This window comes from Zeus faber, assembly GCF_960531495.2.
Source record: "Zeus faber genome assembly, chromosome: 8".
NCBI lineage: Eukaryota > Metazoa > Chordata > Actinopteri > Zeiformes > Zeidae > Zeus > Zeus faber.
The window spans coordinates 21,654,396-21,675,403 of NC_137195.1; the positions used below are offsets into that span (position 1 = coordinate 21,654,396).

Genomic DNA, 21,008 nt, shown 5'->3' on the forward strand with positions numbered 1-21,008 from the left:
CAGCATGACGCTCCGTGCGTCTGGTCAATCTCTGCCACCTAGAGGAGCGTTGTGGGGCCGGGCTTATATTTTATCACTTTTATATTTCAAATATATAAATGTGCTGTGTTGTAAATGCGCCTCGTTTTATATACTCTACTTATCTACTCTATATACCCTGTAAGGTCAATGAAGACGCTGTCCAAACAAAACTAAACAAAACAAAACAAAACAAAAGGAAAAAAAAAAAAAACCCCGCACACATTATTCTTCTGTGGTCTTGAACATGTGGAAAACGCAAAGACAGCGCCGCCTGTCGGCCGAGCCGCGCACTGCACCCGCCGAGGCTGACGGAGTGCAGCCCGAGTCCGGCCGCCGCCTCGGGAACGTCCAACTCGGTTCGCGGTCGAATCACTTCACGTGATTTGAGCCGCGGGCGGTGCTTTCGTTGGTCGAGGCGCTCACCCGACCTCGCAGCCCCCGGCGCTGACGGGGCTTTCTTGGACAATCGATCCCTGCGCTCCAGGGACCGGGGTGGGTGGGTGGGTGGGTGGGTGGGGGGAGCCAGGCGAGGAAAGGGAAGGGAAGGGAAGGAAAGGAAAGGCGGAGGGACCTTCGGGATCGTCCCGCAGGAGATCCGCAGGGACCCATGTAGGTAGAGCGATTTCTGCCGGAGGATCCAACAGGGAGTTCCCGGGTAAGTGTTCACGTCCCCCCGCAGAGAAACTTTCTGATCCGGGACTTTCCCCCGGATCAGGTCAGACGTGTTGACTGTCTCTCAGCCCGAACTTGGGGTCCTGAAGTGTCGCCAGGCCTCCAGTCAACACCTCGTCTTAGTCTTACTACTACTACTACTACTACTACTACTACTACTACTACTATTACTTCTACTACTTCTTCTACTACTACTACTACTACTACTACTACTACTATAACTTCTACTACTACTACTACTCATAAAACTACTTCTGCTGCTAATACTACTGCTACCGTTGCTTCTACTACTACTACTACTACTCATATTACTACTACTACTGCTGCTACTACTACTACTACAACAACCACTATTACTTCTCCTACTCCTACTACCGTACTCCTATTACTACTACTGCTGCTACTACTACTATTACATCTACTTCTACTACTCCTTTTACTACTACTACTGCTGCAACTACTACTCCTACTGCTACTACTACTACTCATATTACTACTGCTGCTCCTACTACTCCTACTACCACTACTCATATTACTACTGTTGCTGCTACTACTACTACTACCCCTACTACTACTACAATCCCTATTATTACTACTAGTACTATTACTACTACTACTGCTGCTACTACTATTACTATTACTACTACTGCTGCTGCTATTACTCATACTACTACTCCTACTACTACTACTCCTATTACTACTACTGCTCCTCCTCCTACTACTACTCCTATTATTACTACTACTACTACTGTTACTACTTATACTGCTCCTACTACTACTACTGCTAATACTACTGCTGCTACTTCTATTACTACTATTACTACTACTCATTCCCCTACTACTACTGCTACTACTACTACTACTACTACCACCCCTACTACTGCTACTACTCCTACTACTGCTGCTACTACTACTGCTATTACTGTTACTACTGCTGCTACTACTACTTCTACTACCCGTCCTACTACTACTCCTACTTCTACTACTACTATTCCTACTACTACTTCTTCTACTCCTACTACTATACTACTACTACTACTACTACTACTACTCCTACTACTTTACTACTGCTATTAGTATACTACTAATATTCCTACTACTCCACTACTACTATACTACTACTTGTCCTACACTACTACTACTACTACTATACTATGACTACTATTACTATTACTACTATACTGCTACTATTCCTACTCCTATACTACTGCTCCTCTTACTACTATACTACTACTGTACTTCTACTACTGCTATACTACTACTACTACTACTACTACTACCACTATTCCTACCACTATACTACTACTATTCCTATTACTACTAAACTACTTCTACTATTCCTACTACTACTATACTACTAGTATTCATACTACTACTATATAACTATTCCTACTACTACTACTACTACGTATAACTTTGTCTATTGGCGATTGAACCTGTGAGAACTTGGTGGTTGTTTTCAAACTGCTGCATTGCAGGTTATTACATAGTTATTACTGACATATGGCACTGTTATTGCTAAATAACAGGACGTGTGTTTCTGTTCTATTGGCAACCGTTTTGAAGTACACTAAAGTCCATCGCTATCACACTCTGAATAGACGCATGGCTGCAACGCTATGTGGTTTGTGTAGTGTTAGGGTTAATTGCCCAGAGGCTTGAATGCTTGATAATCTGATACCTGAACAAGGCGTCAACACGCCTGGACTCATGCTACTAACTCACCCTGCCCCTGAAGGTTCCCCACCCTGTAATACTGCATGCACTTTATCATCTGCAATAAGTGTCTTTTGAAATCTATGTCTGTCTGTCTGTCTATCTATCTGTCTGTCTGTCTATCTATCTATCTCACAGGCTAAATAAATACAAATGTTCTTTAGAAGACTAGATCATACGTTTCTCTGAATAACATCACCACCAAAAAGCCAGGCTAATCTACACTAGCTGCAGTATGTGTATTGGATCCTCCCAGTCACCACCATGGAACCCACTCTGCCGAATTACTCCGTTCTCAGGGATTCTGCACCGTGACCCAGAGGCACCTGCCGGGGACTGGCGGGAGGTGGGGGAGGCCGACGGGAATGCTTCACCTGCCGACCGCGCCGACGTCTCCACAGGGATGACCCCGGGTGACCATGGAATGCGGACGTGGACGAGAGCGCGAGCCGGCGCAAATCAATGTTGAGGCCGAGGAATCCATCGATTGAGCCACGGCAGCACTTAACAATCAAAAAAAAAAACGAAACCAACCCGAAACACCGCTCGCGTACGTTTCGCACCACCCGCTGTAGCGCCAACGCCATGCCGACGCCATGGCCCGTGTGGGTGTGCCTGGCCGTGATGTGGGTGAGGGGCGGCCACGGCCACAGCCAGTTCACCTGCGAGCCCATCAAAGTGCACCGCTGCCTGGGCATGCCCTACAACATGACCTTCTTCCCCAACATGATGGAGCACTACGACCAGGACATCGCTGCCGGCAAGATGGAGGTGAGTCTTCAGTCCGCTGCGTGTTATTCAAGCCCACAGGAAATGAAGACGCCCAAACGACTTGTCTGGGAGGAAAAGCCATTGTTATTTCATGAGGAGGAGGAGGAGGAGCGGTGGGGTGGTAAACGATAACACGAAATTATCACCCGAGCCTTTGTTGCAGAATTAAGGAGGGGTCGGACCCTCTCACTCTCGGGAGCTGGTTAGTACGCGTCAAATTAATATTTAACACAGATTCCATCTTTTCCCGTCTTTGTGATGGACTTTTACTCCCGTGTGCCCCCGCCCCACACAAAAAAAAAAACATCTTTCATTTCCAGTTGGCAGACGAAGACACACATTCCATTTAATTCCATTCCAGGACCAGCAGGGGCGGTGGAAACGACAGAAAGAGTGCCACATTTTGTATTTCGGCCGCATCATTTGTACCGAACGAGAAAACGTCGTTGACTGGCTGATAAAAACAGGTGGACGTACACTTCGCTTTGACCCCCCCCCCCAAAAAAACCCACGAAAACATTGATCGAAAAAAAATTGATAAACAGTGACATTGAGGTGCAAGGTATTCGTTTGACAATAAGCTTGTATATGAATTGGAATCTGTCTCTGTCTATCTGTCTGTCTGTCTGTCCATCTGTCTGTGTTTGTCTCTCTGTCAATCTGTCTCTGTCTGTCCATCTGTCTGTCCGTCTGTCTATCTGAAAACAGTGTATCTAACTAATAGTTCATTAATAAGTACCTTATAGTTAACTTAAGGCTATAGCCGCTAGAGTCTTGTACTCCCTTTAAAACATGTTTTATTTAAATTATGAAAAACATACTAATACCTACTGATAAATTCTATCCAAATTCATTATAAGAATTTGAGGCCATAGCCCTTGACCATAATTCTGGGTCTTTTTTGAAATGTGTTCAAATTTATTTTTTTTGTATACTTTATAAATCCCTCTGGGGGGGGGGGGGGGGGGGGGAGTGTGCTTGGCATCCTGTAGTGTGGTCCCTTCGTAATCACATCAGTGTAACTCGGCTCTTGAAGGATCCTCTCACTCTGCTTGTCCCTGGAACCATATTTCCAGAAAAACCTCCACGGCCGAGTGAGTAATAATCACCTCATTACGCGCTGCTTGCACGGCCTTTTGTCGTCCGACAGCGGACTGGGTAATAGTTGCCTCTCGCGTCCTGGCGTTCCTCGGGGCCACGGCTTCAGTTACACATGTTTTGTTTTGGTTTTTTTTGCTTTTCTTTCGGTGCGACAGGGAGAGCGATCTGCTATAGGAGGCTTTGTGCGGCGTCTGGCGAGGTTGCGCGGCTTCTTATTTCACGGCAACCTTCAGCCACAGGGAGCCTCTGTCAGCTTTGTTGTGTGCCTTTTGATTTCTTTTTTTTCTTTTTGGAAGGAAGGGGGGGAACGACACACCCAGTCCCACACAAAGCCAGCCCTGCATACCACGCTGAGTATTCTCTCGCTCCTTCTCTCTCTCCCTCTCTCTCTCTCTCTCTCTCTCTCTCTCCTCTGACATAATCACTCGCCCATTTCCCCCTTACCTTCCCAGTATTGTCTGCCTGCTGACAGCCTTATACACACGCACGCTGGCCTACACTGAAGACTAAGCCCAAAACCCGGTATAATGTGGCATCGATATGATGTTAGGGAGTCAGTAGGGCGTTCCAGATGAGGGCAGACCTTTTTCCGTTCCTAGATTCCACCAGTGTTTTCCAGCTTCCGATATGCCCTGTGACTGTGAAAAAAAAAACACAAAAAAAAAACTGAATGGAAAGAGTGGAAAAACCTACATTTTGTGACAAAGACACACAGAGGGAGGGAGAGAGAGAGAGAGAGAGAGGGAGAGAGAGAGAGGGAGGGAGGGAGAGGGAGAGAGAATACTCAGAGTATTTTTAGAACTTTTAATGTTTGAGAAAGTCTTCCAAAGTGAGTGGCCAGCAGCATTTCTTTTTTTTAATCTTTTAATCCTTGGAAGGACTTTGGTACGGAAACCCCACTGCGGGGGATTTAGCATCTCGGACCGAGTCGACTTGACTTCTGCCCCTGATCCTCCAAATGCATTTTCTTTTCATTTTTTTTTTTTTGCCCTAGCTCCGCCATAAAGCAAATAAATAGTCGGATTGTGGAGAAAGTGGAGCTCATTCAGTAGAAGTCAGGGACCTCCATCGGAGAGAGCGCGCGCGAGAGAGAGAGAGAGAGAGCGAGAGACAAGGGCTCCTTCTGTCTGAGGGCCCCGCTGTCATATCCCCTGAGAGACGGAGAGCCCGGAGTTTAGAAAACAGGGAACTCGCTGTGTGAATGGCGGGCTTGTTTGATTTTTGCAGGTCACTGGAGCCCGTGTGTCCAGGCAAAACTGTGTGTTTACTATGAAAATATTAGTCATGAGAATGGAGCAAAATCCAGCTCTTGTCCTGTAGCCGTGCATTTGTAGTCTGAACATGAACGTTCTCTAATCACACCAGAAATGACTCTTAAAAAATGACTTCCTGCTTTGTTAGTATGTCAACTTGGCAGGATCTCCAGCATGGATGTATGGATAATACGTAGATTATAAACCAGGATAAAAGGATCAAACCCATGTGACTCCTTTGACCAATGGGACGCACAGGTCGGATAGACGCTCTTATGTAGTATCATGGCTGCTGATCTGAACCTCAAACCTTGGGCCTCCCCTGCCCGCTCGCTGCAGTTCCCGCTTTCCCATCGGCCGTGCGGCCATTTCCTCCTTCCTCCGCTGCCCGCGTGAATGGGCGGCCTTTGTGCTGCACCGTGGGAGATCACAGCTTGGAGGCTCTCGGCTCTTACTTTCGGCGCGGAGATCGGCCTTTTTCAACCTACTCATGTGTGCCAGATTTCTGAAACCGTGCGCTATTTGCAGCGTTGCCCGCGGCCAGGGACCTCCGTACGGGCACCTCGGTGCACTCACTCGCCATCATGGGTGAGATGGACGGCAGCTCGGCCTGGACTCCATGGTGGTGTTGGAGTTTATAAAAATGGTTAAATATTATAATACATTTTCAATAATATTTAAAGAAAGAAAGCTGGTTAAACAAAATAAATGCCTGAAAAATCACGTTAATGAAAAGTTACTATAAAAATATTCCAGAGATTAAAGTTTTGAAAATACATGAAATCCATTTTATGAATCCATTAAAAAACAAAATGCTTAAAAGCTAAATTCAATTATGTACACAAATGTAAAAAGCAAGTTGATCAAGAATGAGTGAAATGAAAGAATTTAGTGTTCCAGTCCTGTCCTGTCTGTTTTTTGTTTGGAACATTGGAAACACTAAGCTGAGGCATTACTGGAGGCTCAAGGGCTGTGTTCCTGTCTATATGGTATGAAAAGCTCTTTAGTACTCTTGGACTTACGTGGTTGTTGCTTTAAAGAAGTGATTCTAAACCCCACTCGAGGCAGGTATCATTAGACCGAGACCTGTACATTGCATGTTATCTTAAGAGACTTGGGGAAACGTTGAGGCTTGTGGCCTGGCGGTTTTTCTCGTCGAGGAGCTATGCATCTCACCAGGGCCGCGCAATAAATCAACATTATGGACTTTTCTTCTTCCAGGCACTTTGCATCATCATTAAATGGTGTTATCGTCTTACCGTGACACAAAATTCTTGAGTGCGTGGCATGATAATAACATACATTGATGATAATAAGATACACATTTGGACCACTGGGATATGTCCTCTCGAGAGAGATTTTATCGAGGTTTTACTTTTCACTCATCGTCTTTGTGGTAGCAGCGGTTATCTGTTCAGTAATTCCTTGTCAAACCTCAAACCACAACCAAATCTTCTGCTAAATCATGTTGCAGAGGGACCCAACAATTCATTATTCTTCCATATTTCCAAGCCCTTGGTCTCATTCTATTATTCCCGCTGGTGTCATAAGCGTGAGTATCATGTCCACGAGTTAGGATACCAGCTGGTATCATCGGCATCAGCATCACGGAGTTAAGCTCACCGGCGGACCACAGGGGGTGAAAAGGGGGGGAAGATCCTCGCTAATGCCGTCCCTCGCCGCTCTGTCCGCAGCCCTTCATGCCCCTGGCCAACCTGCGCTGCTCTCCAGACGTGCACCACTTCCTGTGCCAGGCCTTCATCCCAGAGTGCACCGAGGACACCAATGTGTACCGCCCGTGCAGGGAGCGCTGCGAGGCCGTGCTCGCCGACTGTGGCAAGGACATCGCTACCTTTGGCGTCACGTGGCCTCCCGAGCTGCAGTGCGACAGGTGGGAGGAAACGCACTCGACTATTTTCTTCCAACATGGAGGGGTCATTTAAAACCGTCATGTCCTTCCACAGACTGGAAAGCTGTAGGTCCCCAGATGGCTCGGCCGTTCCGGCGACCACCCCCAACAGCTCCCCGTCGGCCAAGAGGGACCTGGGCTTCTGGTGCCCGCTGCAGCTGAAGACCAAGCCGGGCCAGGGCTCGTCGTTCCTGGGCGTGCCGGACTGCGCCCCGCCCTGTCCCAACATGTACTTCAAACCCCACGAGGTGGAGTTCGCCAAAAGCTTCATCGGCGTGTGCTCCATCGTCTGCCTGGGCGCCACGCTCTTCACCTTCCTCACCTTCCTCATCGACGTCAAGCGCTTCCGCTACCCCGAGCGGCCCATCATCTTCTACGCCGTCTGCTACAGCTTCGTGTCGCTCATCTACTTCGTGGGCTTCCTGCTGGGGAACAGCGCCGCCTGTGTCAAGGCCGCCCTCCCGACCGCCGTGGACACGGTGGTCCTGGGGTCCCAGAGCAAAGGCTGCACCCTGCTCTTCATGCTGCTCTACTTCTTCTCCACCGCCGGCATCGTCTGGTGGGTCATCCTCACCATCACCTGGTTCCTGGCGGCGGGGCCCAAGTGGAGCTGCGAGGCCATAGAAAAGAAGGCGGTAGGAGCTCCTAAGGCTTTCAGACTTTTTTTCATATCATTCTGCTTTATAAAGTGTGTGAGCAGAGGGCGGTGTCAGGAAAGACACGTTTTTTTGTGAGTTTTTCATCACCGTGGGGGTCAGGAGGAGGGGATTTTATTTTACAGGGGATTTTACACTGTGATTAAGGGCTGTAGAAATAAACCGGACTGGACACCTTCAAAACCTTTGAATCAATACCAGTGGAAGACAAGAAAACAAGTTAGCATGGCAACAGGATGAAAAACATGTTAACAGGAAATAATATTCATAGGTTGGCATAGAAGGGATTTGCTCAGTACACCTCTTGCTGGGAAGATAGAAAGCCTTAAAGATAACACACTGATAAAGATATTTTTATTTTTATTATTAATTGTTAAGATTAAGAATTGAATTTCTTTTTGAAAATTAAGATGATTAAAAATTAAAATTGATTATTAAGATACAAGCTTAATAACTTGAGTTTCAAAAAAGTGAAACAAAAAAAATAACAAGCTGCGTTTGTGCGTGCGTATAGGTGTGGTTCCACTCGGCGGCCTGGGGCATCCCCGGGGCGCTGACCGTCATGCTGCTGGCCCTGAACAAGGTGGAGGGCGACAGCATCAGCGGCGTGTGCTTCGTGGGCCTGTACGACCTGGACGCGCTGCGCTACTTCGTGCTGGCCCCGCTGTGCGTGGGCGTGCTGGTGGGCCTCTCGCTCCTGCTGGCCGGCATCGTCTCCCTCAACCACGTGCGGCAGGTCATCCAGCACGACGAGCGCAACCAGGGCAAGCTGAAGAAGTTCATGATCCGCATCGGCGTGTTCAGCGGCCTCTACCTGGTGCCGCTGGTCACGCTGCTGGCCTGCTACACCTACGAGCAGAGCCAGCGCCGCGCCTGGGAGAACACCTGGATCAACGACCGCTGCCAGGAGTACAGCATCCCCTGCTCCCACAAGGTAGACGCCGAGTAGGACGAGCGGAGAGTAGTGATGGTTGAGGCGCCGCAGGTGGACGTGGTGGGGGAAATGAGAGAGATAAAGGGCTCCACCCCTAAGCCAGGCGGACAGATATGTTTACTCTTTTATTGGAGCTTCAAAGGGCCAAGGCATCTTGTTCCGGTTAAATTGAATTTGTTATTTTTACACACGCACGCACACGCACACACGCACACACACACTCCCAGGTCACAAGGATTCCATTTGGTGTGTGTTTGGTCCCTTTGTTCCAGACAACAGAGAACGCCCGTCCCGACCTTTCCCTTTTCCTGGTCAAGTACCTGATGACCCTGGTCGTGGGAATATCCGCCGTGTTCTGGGTCAGCAGCAAAAAGACCTGCTCCGAGTGGGCCTACTTCTTCAACCGCACACGCAAGAGAGAGTAAGACCCAACTTTTCCAACACCGCTCAGTGCCTTTTTTTAGCTGATGATCAAGCACGAGAGGGTAATAAGTCCTTGGTTTATGGACGGTAGGATAAGCAATATGTATCCTATGCACATGCATCTATGTACATATATAGCTATTTCGTCAAACATTAATTCTACAGGTCGGTGTTTTTCAAACTTTTTGCTGCTTTTTTAAAATGACAAACCGTCGTGACCAATTTGACAATATATTATCTAATATAACTTAATATAACGTAATTTTTTACGTAAATGACTATTTTTCCCACTGATTTCTGTATTGAACACTGATATTGTTGCTTGAAAAAGTATACCAACTGTTCGATTAACTGTGGAAAAAAAGGTTTACTGTGGATGAAAATATAACTGCAAAAGACTGAAGATGGTGGGTAGCAACCCAGACTTTGAAAAGCACTGATCTAGGGCACGCACTAAAGATCGCCATAGTTGTGGTCGTCATGGTTTCTGTGTCCACAGCCCTATCAGCGAGAGCCGCAGGGTGCTCCAGGAGTCCTGCGACTTCTTCCTCAAGCACAACAGCCGCGTTCAGCACAAGAAGAAGCACTACAAGCCCAGCTCGCACAAGCTCAAGGTCATCTCAAAGTCCATGGGCACCAGCACTGGCACCGCGCCAACCACCGACGCCTCCGCCGCCGGCCACGGCTCCTCGTCGGCGGGAGGCAACCCGGGATCCTTCTCCGACCCCAGGGGCTCCTCCGAGACCTCCGTCAGGGAGCCCCTGGAGCGAGCGCACTCCAGCCGAGGCTCCCGGCGGGGCGAGAAGGACAGAGAGGGCGGCTGCCAGAGGGAGGGCGGAGAGAGGCGCAGCAAGACGGGAAGCTCCAGCAAGATCAGCAGCCGCTCGGAGAGTTTTCAGCGGGTGCCGGACGGGAGGTGAGTTGAATTTCTCAAACCGCTTGGCAGTGAACCTGTGAAACCGTGTCCACACGTCGTAACCTCTCAGTGTGTCGCTGTTGGTCTAGGGCGACCCCCAGGAGCGACGTGTTGGAGAGCAGGCAGCTTCCCAGCGGGCCCCATCATCCGGCTCTAGGCCTATCCAACAGCGGCAGCGTCAAAGGCTCCTCCTCCCATATGGTGCGCCACTTACAGGAAGAGAGCAAGGAGAACAAGGACGGCAGCTGCTGAAACATCCAGCTCTCAATAAACATATTGTCTCACATCAATGTCCAGCCATTCAACCAGAGAAAACTAAATTTGCAAAGAGAACGTCACTAGACAATGTGGCTGGTGTATGGTAAATGTACGTTACATATACTCTGGTATATGTACAATAGTTATGAATCAGTATGTCTGCATTGATTGCGTAAGTTCTAAACTTGATAGGCAAGTTTACCTCGAGGGTTTAAAACTTGGAATATTCGGGGTTCAAAGTTCACGTCAGACTTGCCATTTTGCCAAATTTTGCATCGCAACTAGCCACATTGAGCTCATAGTCACCCACTATAAAGGCTAAAGACAAGTCCTTCAGCAGCGTGGGTCTTCTTTGTTTTCTATTTACACTGTTATGCCATTTTGTAGAATCGTGAAAAAATATTTTGGGATTTTTGTTAATTGACACTTTAACCCTGTGGACAGCAAACCAGTAAAAGAATGCATGATAATATGTAAATAATATACACTCTAAGTCTCTGTCACTGGAATAGTCTTGACACTGAGCTTTTTTGATGAGAATGTTTCGTTGCCAAGCAATCAACTCAAGAAAAGTCTTCCTGTGGTAAACTGGGGTGGGGGGCCGTCTTGAAACACTGCTAAGTAAATATAGTGGGCCACGTTTTTACGGTTTATAGAAAAATGCATGTTTTTTGTTTTTTTTTAAAGCTTCTGTTTCATTTTCTTTGTTCGCTTCTACATTTGTGAGACTTCCTGTTCAATTTCAACACAGACTGCAACTATGTCAAGAATTTGTACATTTTCAAGCACCCGGGATGTTATGTGTCTTATCCTCAATGATTGTGCGTTACTATACAAACTTATGGTCTTTAAAAGAACTTGTCAGAAGAAATTGTCACGTATTTGGAAACAATTACAGATACGAGTTCAAAGTGCTTTTGCTCTGTGTGCGTGTTATTTGAAGCACAAACCTTTGCAGCGTGTGATATTAGTTCTTCCTACAGGTCAACCAAATAAGAAATGGGACTCAACAGGCTATGTGTGGCTGATTTATGACATATGAACTGTGGACCATGTACTTCCCTTAGAGTGATTTCTTTTTAAGAAGAAAAAACATGTTTTCTGAGATCATGTCCTTTTCATGGAGTCTTGGTGGTGGTATAGGTCTCTTTGTTGTGCTGTAAAGAGGACTGAATATCCCTATCCTACCTGTCCTCTAAATTTACCTTTTTTGATATGTCTTATTTTTCTATTCCTTGTCTTTTTAAGTCCCACATACAATAAAAGGGAATACTTTCCAGTCCATTTCCTGAAAGGGTTTTTTGTACTTATTGTGGCATGAGGTAAAGCAAGTGTAGATGTATCTTTAAAATGACTTTATACTGTACTGGAGAAACTTTTTTTTTTTGTAGCCTACTTTTTCATACATTTTCTTATATTATTTGGTGTTTTTCCAGTTTTCCTTTTTATAGTGTGTCATTGAATAATAAAAAAAAAGGGGGGGGGTTGAAAAGTTTTACTGTTAGTCCTGAGTCTGGATCACTCCTCTTTGTCCTTCCTTCTTGGCTTCACTTCTTCTCTGGAGCCCCAAAGCTCTCCTCCTCCTCCTCCTCCTGGAAAAGACTCCCCGCGGTATGATGTCTCCTCTGGGCCGCCTGCTCCTCGCCCTGTGCCTGGTTTTACCTCTTTATGCGGTGGAAAAGGTGAGAAACCGAGGTTATCGCAAGGACGCCGAGTTTGACAAGGTAAGACGCTCCTGACTTTATTCTAAAGGGAATTTAGATCTCTCATTCCAATGTGGATCGTAGTGTTCCCCTGTATAGAGGAGAGAAAAAACAAAACGCTCACCGCTATCGGCCAGGCTCATACATTTGACAAAATATTGACAAAATCAAACATCGCGGTATTTCATGACGAATATCCCGATATCGATCATTTGGAATGGCATATGGTACTTTCACAAGGTGTTTAACGCGCAATTAATGATCGAGCAGCTGTGAAGTTCGGAAAATATCTACATGAGAAAAGAAATCCCTGACGATATCTAGTCTGGTCGTGTCCCGATATCAGATATATCGCCCGGCGCTACTGTCGATGATAAATCAGAAGCCATTGTCATAAGGATGAAATAACTTTGATAGTGTTCATTGTGCATTAAACGAAGCCACATTTCAGCAAGAAGAAAAACAGAAACAGGAAATTCTTTGACGCGATATCAAGATACGATTTACTATAGATTTTTACTATATATCGTAATGTCGCAATATACTGTCGTTTACAGGCTGCATTCCAGTCACCCAATCCAATTTTCTGAACTTCATAGACTGCTCTCGTGTAAATATGTGATAAAAGCACCATTAGACATCCCCAAAATATCAATATCGAGGTATTATAATAATAAATGTGATATTTGATTTTTTTTTTTTTTGTCATTATCACCCATTCTTATTATAGGGGGTTATTTATTTGTTTTATTGCCTTTAGTGCTTTTGACACAGCTTCAGCATACAGTGCTCTGCCATGACTTTCACCTAACACCAGTGCTGGAACGTTGAATAAAGTCAAATTGGCCTAAGAGAGGGTATAATGAATAGTATGTCATGTCACCATCTGTATCTAGTGCACTGGAAATGATGCAGACAATCCTAACTGCACTAGACACTCAGAGGAAGCACGACCTACTGATTCAAACACCATGGTAAATCCTCTTATACGTTGCTTCTTCTGCAAACTAATGCACGACTCTCACTCCACCGCACGCCCTTTTTCACCCTTTCATCGATCGATCCAGTGCTCTGTGGTTGAATTGCAGCAGCGCTCTGTCATTTTCTACCATTTCAGCAGGGCCGGAGTGTAATTTGCTCAGGCAGCCGCCAGACTCGAAGTTAATATAAAAGTCAGCTGTGTAGAAAAGTGGACAGAGGCTCCATTCACCAGTATACTTTGAATGGTGTCCAAATACAAATTAAACCCTAATAAAACGTGGGGACCATCCCCCCCCCCCCCCAACCCTCACCTCTCCCAGCTTTTTTTGAATTCCGAGCCATACTGGCAAAATCATCCACCTTCTTCCGGGACCCAGACGAGGTGCCGTGCTTGTGTAATCACTTGCACAGTATGCCATTCATTGCAAAAGAGTACATATACAGTATGTGTATATGCATGCTCTATATACTGTATATATGTACCTGGAATTGTCTTTAATGCATTATTACAATTCCTGGTCTGCTAGATCATAGACGTATGTCTCATACCTCACACCACGATACATGGAAAACCTCACAGTCTACTGATGTGGCCGCTGGCTTCACTTATTCCAGTCCTCTGCAAAGGGGGTGAAGTCAGACATTATCATTCCATCGGAGCAGATCCTCCGGTGGCTCCGGCTTGGCCACTTAATGGCTAAAACACGCCACGGAGGTTCGTATATGGGCCATTTGTCTCTCAGCAGATGAGACAGCAGATGTTGTAATTTGGCACCCTCGTTATACATTACTTTGCGCATTCTTTATATTCGCCATGGGCTGATATAAACAAAAATGCCCCCCCAAATAAGGACTCAATTATGAGCGATTCTCTTTTTCAGTTCTCTGAGGACTTGTTTGCTTTGGCTTATTGCCCGAACTCCCACACAGCTATGTGCTTAAATAAAAAAAAGGTAACCACATTCCCTGCGCCCACACCTCAACCTATTTGGCATCAGTGTTCACTAAACTCCAAGAGTACACTTTTACATATCAATAGTAGTCACTTGTTTATAAGTCCTACAACCTACATGAAATCGAACCGCTCGTAATGAAAACCACTCCCTTTGACTATCAACTGTCGCTCATGATGCTTTCTATCTGCAGCCTTTTCGTCTTTTTCTAACATTGGACCGCATCATTTAAACAAAATGTCCTGTTGCATGTTCTGCATTATCTCTCTCTTTCTCTCTCCCTGTGTGGTTTGGTCACTCAGGCAGACCAGTCCGTGTGTCTGCCTGAGTCAGCTTGATGAAGAGGCAGCATCTGTTTAAACATAGCTAGACTTTGTCTGCGGGACAGTGAATCACTCCAACAGATCTTGTCTGGGCAGTGACCAGAACGCGGCTGAGTTGAAGACCTGGCTTACACGCACTTTGTGGCATTTGATCACATTCTTCAATGCTGTAGCTTACGCTTTGGCTTGGGGTTGGATAACATCAGATTTTTCTGCACTTATCACATCTGCAGTTTTGTTTATTTTAATTATTAGTGTTTTATAATCTAACGCCCATGTGCGGGATGGTTGACTGGTCGGCAGGGTTTAGATCCTAATCACTGTTTTGGGAGCATTCAGCACATTCGGGGCTTAATGTGTAAAGTACAGATTAAAAACCTGAACTAGGAAGCCTGGCCATCACCGGGTGCTGTTCTGGCACTCGTTTCCCTTCCTCTTTTTGCGTCTTCCCTTTTACTATCTGTAGACTGTCATTTGTCAAACACTTTTTATTCCATGTTTCATCCTCACCCCCCCCCCCCCCAAAAAAAGTATGGCAGCTGCCTGCAAGGGCCAGCGGGTACCCCTGGCAGAGAGGGCAATCCTGGAACCAACGGCATCCCAGGGACACCGGGCATCCCGGGCCGAGATGGTCTGAGGGGAGAGAAGGGTGAATGTATCAGCGAGATCTTCGAGGAACCTTGGAGACCCAACTACAAGCAGTGCGCCTGGAACTCACTCAACTATGGAATCGACCTTGGAAAAATAGCTGTAAGTTGCACACTGACCAGGTACATGGCTTGGTTTAATCAGGTTTTCTCATGGAAAAGAGCTCATATAGAAACACAGATGACATGACACCCTCCAGGCTGGCGTCCTGATCTTTCGTTTCAGTCTCGTACTTTCCCCCGTTTCAGGACTGCACTTTTACCAAGCTGCGATCAGACAGCGCCCTCAGAGTGCTCTTCATCGGCTCCCTCAGACTGAAATGTAAGGCTGCGTGCTGCCAGAGGTGGTACTTCACCTTTAACGGAGCAGAGTGCACGGGGCCTCTCCCAGTGGAGTCCATCATCTACTTAGACCAGGGCAGCCCCGAGCTCAACTCAACCATCAACATCCACAGAACCTCCTCGGGTACGTGGGGCTGGAAATGCATTGAGGGCACAGAAAGTAACATTTCAGATTTCTATTTTCTCTACTGTAAACAGACCTATTTCTCTACTAACCAGAAAGAACAGGTTGCGATCAACATTTCGACACACACTTTTAAAAAGCCCTTTATACCGCAAGAAAAACATCTGTTGAATTGGTCTCAAGACTCTTGAGTCCAAAGAGATATGCGCCATTTTAAAGTGGTTTCAAAAGCAACACAAGCAGACTTTTAATGAGATTAAACTTTCAAAGCAAAAGGCTTCCAATTAGGCTCGACTTTTCAGTGCCAGGAGTTGAAAGTTAACTGTCGTGTGGGAAAACTAAAAAAAGAACATTTAACAGCTCCGGCCTGGGCAGTTAGGCGTCAACTCAGCTTAACCGTGCTCTGTGGGGAACGTTGTGACGACTGTTGTGTTGCATCTGTGTTTTTCCAGTGGAAGGGCTGTGTGAGGGCGTCAAGGCAGGGCTGGTGGACGTGGCCATCTGGGTGGGGACGTGCGCCGACTACCCCAGAGGCGACGCATCCACGGGGTGGAATTCCGTGTCCAGGATCGTCATCGAGGAGCTCCCCAAATAAACATGGGAAAAAAATAAAAAATAAAGGCCCTGGGAGCTTGTCGCGGAGTGCGGAACGCCATCTGCTCGTCCGAAATGATCAGGGGTGGTTAGTTGAAAGCGTGAAATCACATTTTTTGCAACTTGAATTGTTTTTGTTTATCACAGTCGTTGACAGGCCTATAAACAAGAGTACTGTATCATTCTGTTCCAGAAATAGGTTTCGTACTGTAATCTCTCCACTTCCGTGTGCTCCATCTGCATGGTAGTTCCGAGACACTGACTGGTAGTAGTGAATGCATTGAAACACGTTGATGCTTTTTATTACTGTTATTAAAGTCATCTTTTATAAGAACTTGACTTCAAACTATTTGTATTCCCACAGTGTTTTTTTTTTATAATTACATTTGACAAATTATTTTGTGACATATGTTGAATTTTAAGATGAGAAAATTTAGAGATCTATTTGTACTTATTCCATTTATAACAAAATGTTTTGACAAAATACACGATATGCAACGAAGAGTGGCAACAGAATATTTTTTTATGTCTTAAATTAATAACCCCAATGAAAATATTTCCTCAGAAAGAGGCTGAAAGATCAATATTCTTTACATTTATAAGACGCAAACATTGACTTTTAAACTTATCTGTGTCGTTTACTCAATAGAGCAATCATTTAAAAATAAACAAATATTACTTGCTCATGAAACTGAAACGCAAAGAACAAAAAAAAAGTGTCCGTCTTTCACACTTCTCTGTTCAACAGTCCTGACCTCCAACTGGCCGAGCGTCCAGAAGACATTCGGAGAGGCTACCGCCCTGGTACCTGGAGGTTCCATAAGTTCTTAAATGCTAATGTCAACAAAGGTCTCGGTCAATGTGGATTTTGGCTTCCCTCTGCATCTCCATCGCGGTGGCACCCACAGTGGTGGGCGTGTCCGGCGCCCCAGCCGCCGTCTGGACGGCCACCCGGCCTCCTGTCTGTGGTCGGCCACCCGACCTCCGTGTCTGTGGTCGACCACTGGCTCTCACTTGGAAGGGCCCAGCAGGAAGCGGGACATGTTCTCGTACACCACAAAGGTGATGCAGCAGGCTGGAGTGACGCGAATCACGTTGGGGATGATCCCTTTGTAGAAGCCCGGTGCACCTTCATTCCTGGGAGGACGTTGGGTCAAGGATTAGATTGGACTGTGCAGAGAACTTAAGATCTAGACCTAGATAACTGTATGACGGCTACTTTTATAAGAACTGATCTATTTAACCTTCTTTAGATAGACAAATGGCTGAATACTCCATTCATCTCCAGAGGAAAATTGCAGTTTTACAGAAGCTCACCTCAAAACAACAGGCAATAGTAATAAAGTAATTACAATAAAAATAATTTAAATCACATAAACAACATACTTTATATTATATAATATTATAATAAATGTATAATGCAAATATTATTGTTATATTTCCAAGAGGAACTTTATTGACGCTCCTATTTTAACAGGCTTTGAATGAGGAGGTTGGACACATACATATATTTTCATGGCTGGAGCCGTATCCAGGGAAGATTTGGCTTGGCTACCTCTAAGATGTTAATGTAAATAAAACTATATTTTTTTTGCGGTGAGGTAATAAAGTAACAACTTATTCTACTCTGGGTTTTCCCGGTCTGCAGTTGGACCACAGACGACACAAGAGACAAGGGGGCATCTCTACATTACTACATTTACACACACATATGTCCCTTAAATGACAGCAGATCAGCATCATACCTCCAAGTCCTCGCAATGACGTCCATGACGCCCCTATATTTGTTGTGCTGGTCCTGTAAGCGAGCACGCACCACCTGGTATGGGTATGTTGTGGCCACCGCAAATATTTTGGATAGCGCTGCCAGTGTGATGTATTCTAACGGATTCTGTGAAGATACATACAGAACATTATAAACACACAGACACACACGCACGCAGTATAGGAAAACAGATGAGTCATTCTTTATAAGCCAACTAGTTGTTATCAATTGTGGAATGATTGTGTATTTACAAGCCATATGCATGTGTCGTATTTAACCTTGGGACGTAATTCCGTGGCACTTGGGGTTTGCGGGGCTAATGACTCACCAGCTTCTCATCTGGAGCCATTTTCTTGTATTTGTTGTAGTCCCTCTTAAGCTCCTCGTACGCCATGAACTGCAGCGCTCCATGAGACGTACCAAACAACCCTGGCACATAGCCCTTCAACAAGCACATATTCAGTTGATCATTTGTCACTGAAAGACACATAATTTTGCAAGTACAACGCCGTATGTAAATATTATGCATAAAAAAAATCTCAACCTTACTAAAATAAAATAACATCAAGTTTATAAATCAGATACAAAATGCTTAAAGAAGTAATTTCATTGGGTCCCTTGAACATTGTGGTAATACAAAATGAAGGAGCCGGAGTACCCTCTAGTGGTATTTTTTAATTATTACAGCTAAGCAGTCAAAACGATCTGTTGCAAGACTGGTCTATAATACAACCTGAAACTTGTCTTAATAATTCACCCTGTGGTATAAGTAAATATGTACTAAGGTAATTTCCTTGTGTAATTGCCGTGGTAAGTCTCACCCTGTAGAGCCCAGCAACTCCCTCATGGCGGTAGATCTTGATCAGTGCATCAAACATCCCCTTGTACTGTTTGCTGGTGGGGTCACTGCTGTATTGCAGCACCAGCCTGGTCTTGGTCACCCAGATGGGGTTAGTTATGGTGAGAGTCAGTATACCTGAACATTGAAAAGCCAAACAGCGAGTGATCAGTGATCTTGAAAACCTTCCTGTAAATCGAGGCCTCAAAAGACACTAAATAACTGAAAGTTTAACTGAGATCATTGGGGAGGCTTTCATAAACTCCCATTATTAAATCATACCGAACTTGTTTAAGTTTATTAATGTCACATGAAAATTGTGTCTCGTGGTTCAGGGAAGTCGTTCCCTCTCATGCCCTTGGCGGCTCATTCTGGCATTACAAAGTCAAATTCAGGGACTTTCAAGTACTTTGTAAGCGCTATTTTTTCTTTCAAGGCAAAACAAATAATCAATTTTCAATGTGATCTTTATTAATCTTAATCTCATTGTCTATTATATCTATATATATATATATATATCTCTATCTTTCTCATTGTTATCTCCTATAATAAAGTGTCTGGAATAAATTTATGATTATGTCATAAATGGACCTGGTAAGAACCCTGAATTTAGCTTGTGAGCGCTTATATAGGCCACCCTAACCTTATTAGTGTTTCAAGGAAGCTGATCCACGTGACTCTGGAGGGATGGATGAATAGAGAAGGATTGAGCTCATATGTAATTGCTTTCTGTCAGTGCACATGCCTCGGACAGTATTACTATCTGGCTGTTGTTATCAAACCTAGTATTGATTATCAGCGTTTCAGTGGGACAGATCAAACCCGGTATTGATTATCAGCATGCCAGGGGGACAGATCAAACCCGGTATTGATTATCAGCGTGCCAGGGGGACAGATCAAACCCAGTATTGATTATCAGCGTGTCAGTGGGAAAGTACAAACCCAGTATTAATTATCAGCGTGTCAGTGGGACAGATCAAACCCAGTATTGATTATCAGCGTGTCAGTGGGGCGGAGCTGTTCCAACCTGCTTCGGCCGCCGACACCAGGTGCTCCGTGGCGCTCAGTTCAGTTTGCCGACCTTCCTTTGTGTATGCTTTGATCGCGTTGTAACTGCAGGAGAGATATAAGCGACAGTGCAGTCACAGATACAAGCAGACATGGGCCAAGCACGTAGGTGGACATGCAGGCTTTGGCAAATAATCCACTTTGACCTATCTGTGGTCAGAATAAACATATTATTGTCTGTATTTATTCTTAATACGGTCAGGCTGTGAATATCCAAGCTAACTTGGATAATATTGCTGTTGTTAATGCTTCTCTCCCACTGTTTGTGATTAAGATAACACTTTACCCATCCCTGCAGGGAAGTTCATTCTAAATATATGCACAGTCAACACAAGTGTTGGAATGTAGAAAACCTGTCACTCACAAGAGGAAGTAGAGGCCCCATGACGCCCCAGCACCCCATACGTTGGGGGTCACTCCCTGGTAGAGTCCTCTCACACCTTCCTGCCGCCACACACTCCTTATACAGTGCATCATGCCATTGTATTTGGGTCTCAGCTGCAGCCCGTCACTGACTGCGTGGAAACCAAAGAGATCGTCATCAATCCGTGGAACAGTCTGACGCGTCGCGCTGCTGCCGGGGCCGTGTGCGTGTGTGGAGCACGTGTTCACGGCGCACACCCACCTGCAAACCTGATCTTGACCAGATCCAGAGGGTGCAGCACCAGGGTGGAGACCACCCCTCCGGCCAGCCCCGCGGCCAGGTTCTCCAGCCTCACATGGCCGAAGACCCGCCAGACGTGCTCCGCCGCAGAGAGGCTGGAGACCGGAGGTCCCTCCGAGCCCGAGGCCGGGCTCATGTTGCGCTAGCTAGCGCGCGTTAGCTCCGCCGACAGCGTGCGCGTCTCGGGGGAAAACAAGGACCTTATTGGTCAGAAAACGCGCCCTGACGCGTTCACCGGACGCGTGTGGTCCCCGCATCGCCGCTGCGTAACGACCCGCGTGGGTGCATGTGGGGCCCGAGGACGCTTCCCACGAAGTGACAGCGTGACCTCACGACGCCACTCTGTACAGAGGGGACGGGGGGGGGGGGGGGGGGG

At 46.0% G+C, this 21,008-nt stretch overlaps 3 protein-coding genes across 6 annotated transcripts; 2 read left to right on the plus strand and 1 right to left on the minus strand.

The window, feature by feature from the left end:
- Positions 1 to 551: 551 nt before the first annotated feature.
- fzd6 (frizzled class receptor 6) lies at positions 552 to 11,924 on the plus strand. Its single transcript, XM_080006129.1, has 8 exons — positions 552 to 676; positions 2,709 to 3,180; positions 7,229 to 7,425; positions 7,499 to 8,078; positions 8,614 to 9,033; positions 9,306 to 9,454; positions 9,956 to 10,372; positions 10,462 to 11,924. Exons 2-8 carry the CDS (start codon positions 2,872 to 2,874, stop codon positions 10,622 to 10,624), a joined length of 2,235 nt encoding a protein of 744 aa, XP_079862255.1. The 5' UTR covers positions 552 to 676; positions 2,709 to 2,871; the 3' UTR covers positions 10,625 to 11,924.
- Positions 11,925 to 12,166: 242 nt separating this feature from the next.
- LOC307234009 (collagen triple helix repeat-containing protein 1-like) lies at positions 12,167 to 16,631 on the plus strand. 4 transcript variants are annotated; one of them, XM_080005540.1, is made up of 5 exons: positions 12,167 to 12,354; positions 13,230 to 13,307; positions 15,122 to 15,340; positions 15,487 to 15,703; positions 16,156 to 16,631. In XM_080005540.1, exons 1-5 carry the CDS (start codon positions 12,244 to 12,246, stop codon positions 16,296 to 16,298), a joined length of 768 nt encoding a protein of 255 aa, XP_079861666.1. In that variant the 5' UTR covers positions 12,167 to 12,243; the 3' UTR covers positions 16,299 to 16,631. The 4 variants fall into 4 exon arrangements, with proteins under 4 accessions (XP_079861666.1, XP_079861668.1, XP_079861669.1 ...); XM_080005541.1 differs by having other exon boundaries at positions 12,201 to 12,312; XM_080005542.1 differs by lacking the exon at positions 13,230 to 13,307.
- A 121-nt stretch (positions 16,632 to 16,752) lies between these two features.
- LOC307234008 (solute carrier family 25 member 32-like) lies at positions 16,753 to 20,977 on the minus strand. Its single transcript, XM_080005539.1, has 7 exons — positions 20,594 to 20,977; positions 20,333 to 20,483; positions 19,928 to 20,013; positions 18,884 to 19,038; positions 18,391 to 18,504; positions 18,043 to 18,188; positions 16,753 to 17,434 (listed from the first exon to the last, which is right to left on the minus strand). Exons 1-7 carry the CDS (start codon positions 20,766 to 20,768, stop codon positions 17,308 to 17,310), a joined length of 954 nt encoding a protein of 317 aa, XP_079861665.1. The 5' UTR covers positions 20,769 to 20,977; the 3' UTR covers positions 16,753 to 17,307.
- Positions 20,978 to 21,008: the final 31 nt, after the last annotated feature.

What these genes read in the sequence shown, in the direction of transcription:
- fzd6 (XM_080006129.1), top strand. Translation starts at nt 2,872, where the DNA reads ATGTTGAGGCCGAGGAATCCATCGATTGAGCCACGGCAGCACTTAACA. An exon ending in AACCGCACACGCAAGAGAGA is followed by an intron (nt 9,455 to 9,955) that starts GTAAGACCCAAC and finishes CTGTGTCCACAG; the next exon opens with CCCTATCAGCGAGAGCCGCA. An exon ending in CAGCGGGTGCCGGACGGGAG is followed by an intron (nt 10,373 to 10,461) that starts GTGAGTTGAATT and finishes CTGTTGGTCTAG; the next exon opens with GGCGACCCCCAGGAGCGACG.
- LOC307234009 (XM_080005540.1), top strand. Translation starts at nt 12,244, where the DNA reads ATGATGTCTCCTCTGGGCCGCCTGCTCCTCGCCCTGTGCCTGGTTTTA. An exon ending in TCGACCTTGGAAAAATAGCT is followed by an intron (nt 15,341 to 15,486) that starts GTAAGTTGCACA and finishes CCCCCGTTTCAG; the next exon opens with GACTGCACTTTTACCAAGCT. An exon ending in CATCCACAGAACCTCCTCGG is followed by an intron (nt 15,704 to 16,155) that starts GTACGTGGGGCT and finishes GTGTTTTTCCAG; the next exon opens with TGGAAGGGCTGTGTGAGGGC.
- LOC307234008 (XM_080005539.1), bottom strand. Translation starts at nt 20,768, where the DNA reads ATGAGCCCGGCCTCGGGCTCGGAGGGACCTCCGGTCTCCAGCCTCTCT. An exon ending in TGGGGCCTCTACTTCCTCTT is followed by an intron (nt 20,014 to 20,332) that starts GTGAGTGACAGG and finishes TCTCTCCTGCAG; the next exon opens with TTACAACGCGATCAAAGCAT. An exon ending in GGTGTCGGCGGCCGAAGCAG is followed by an intron (nt 19,039 to 19,927) that starts GTTGGAACAGCT and finishes TTCAATGTTCAG; the next exon opens with GTATACTGACTCTCACCATA.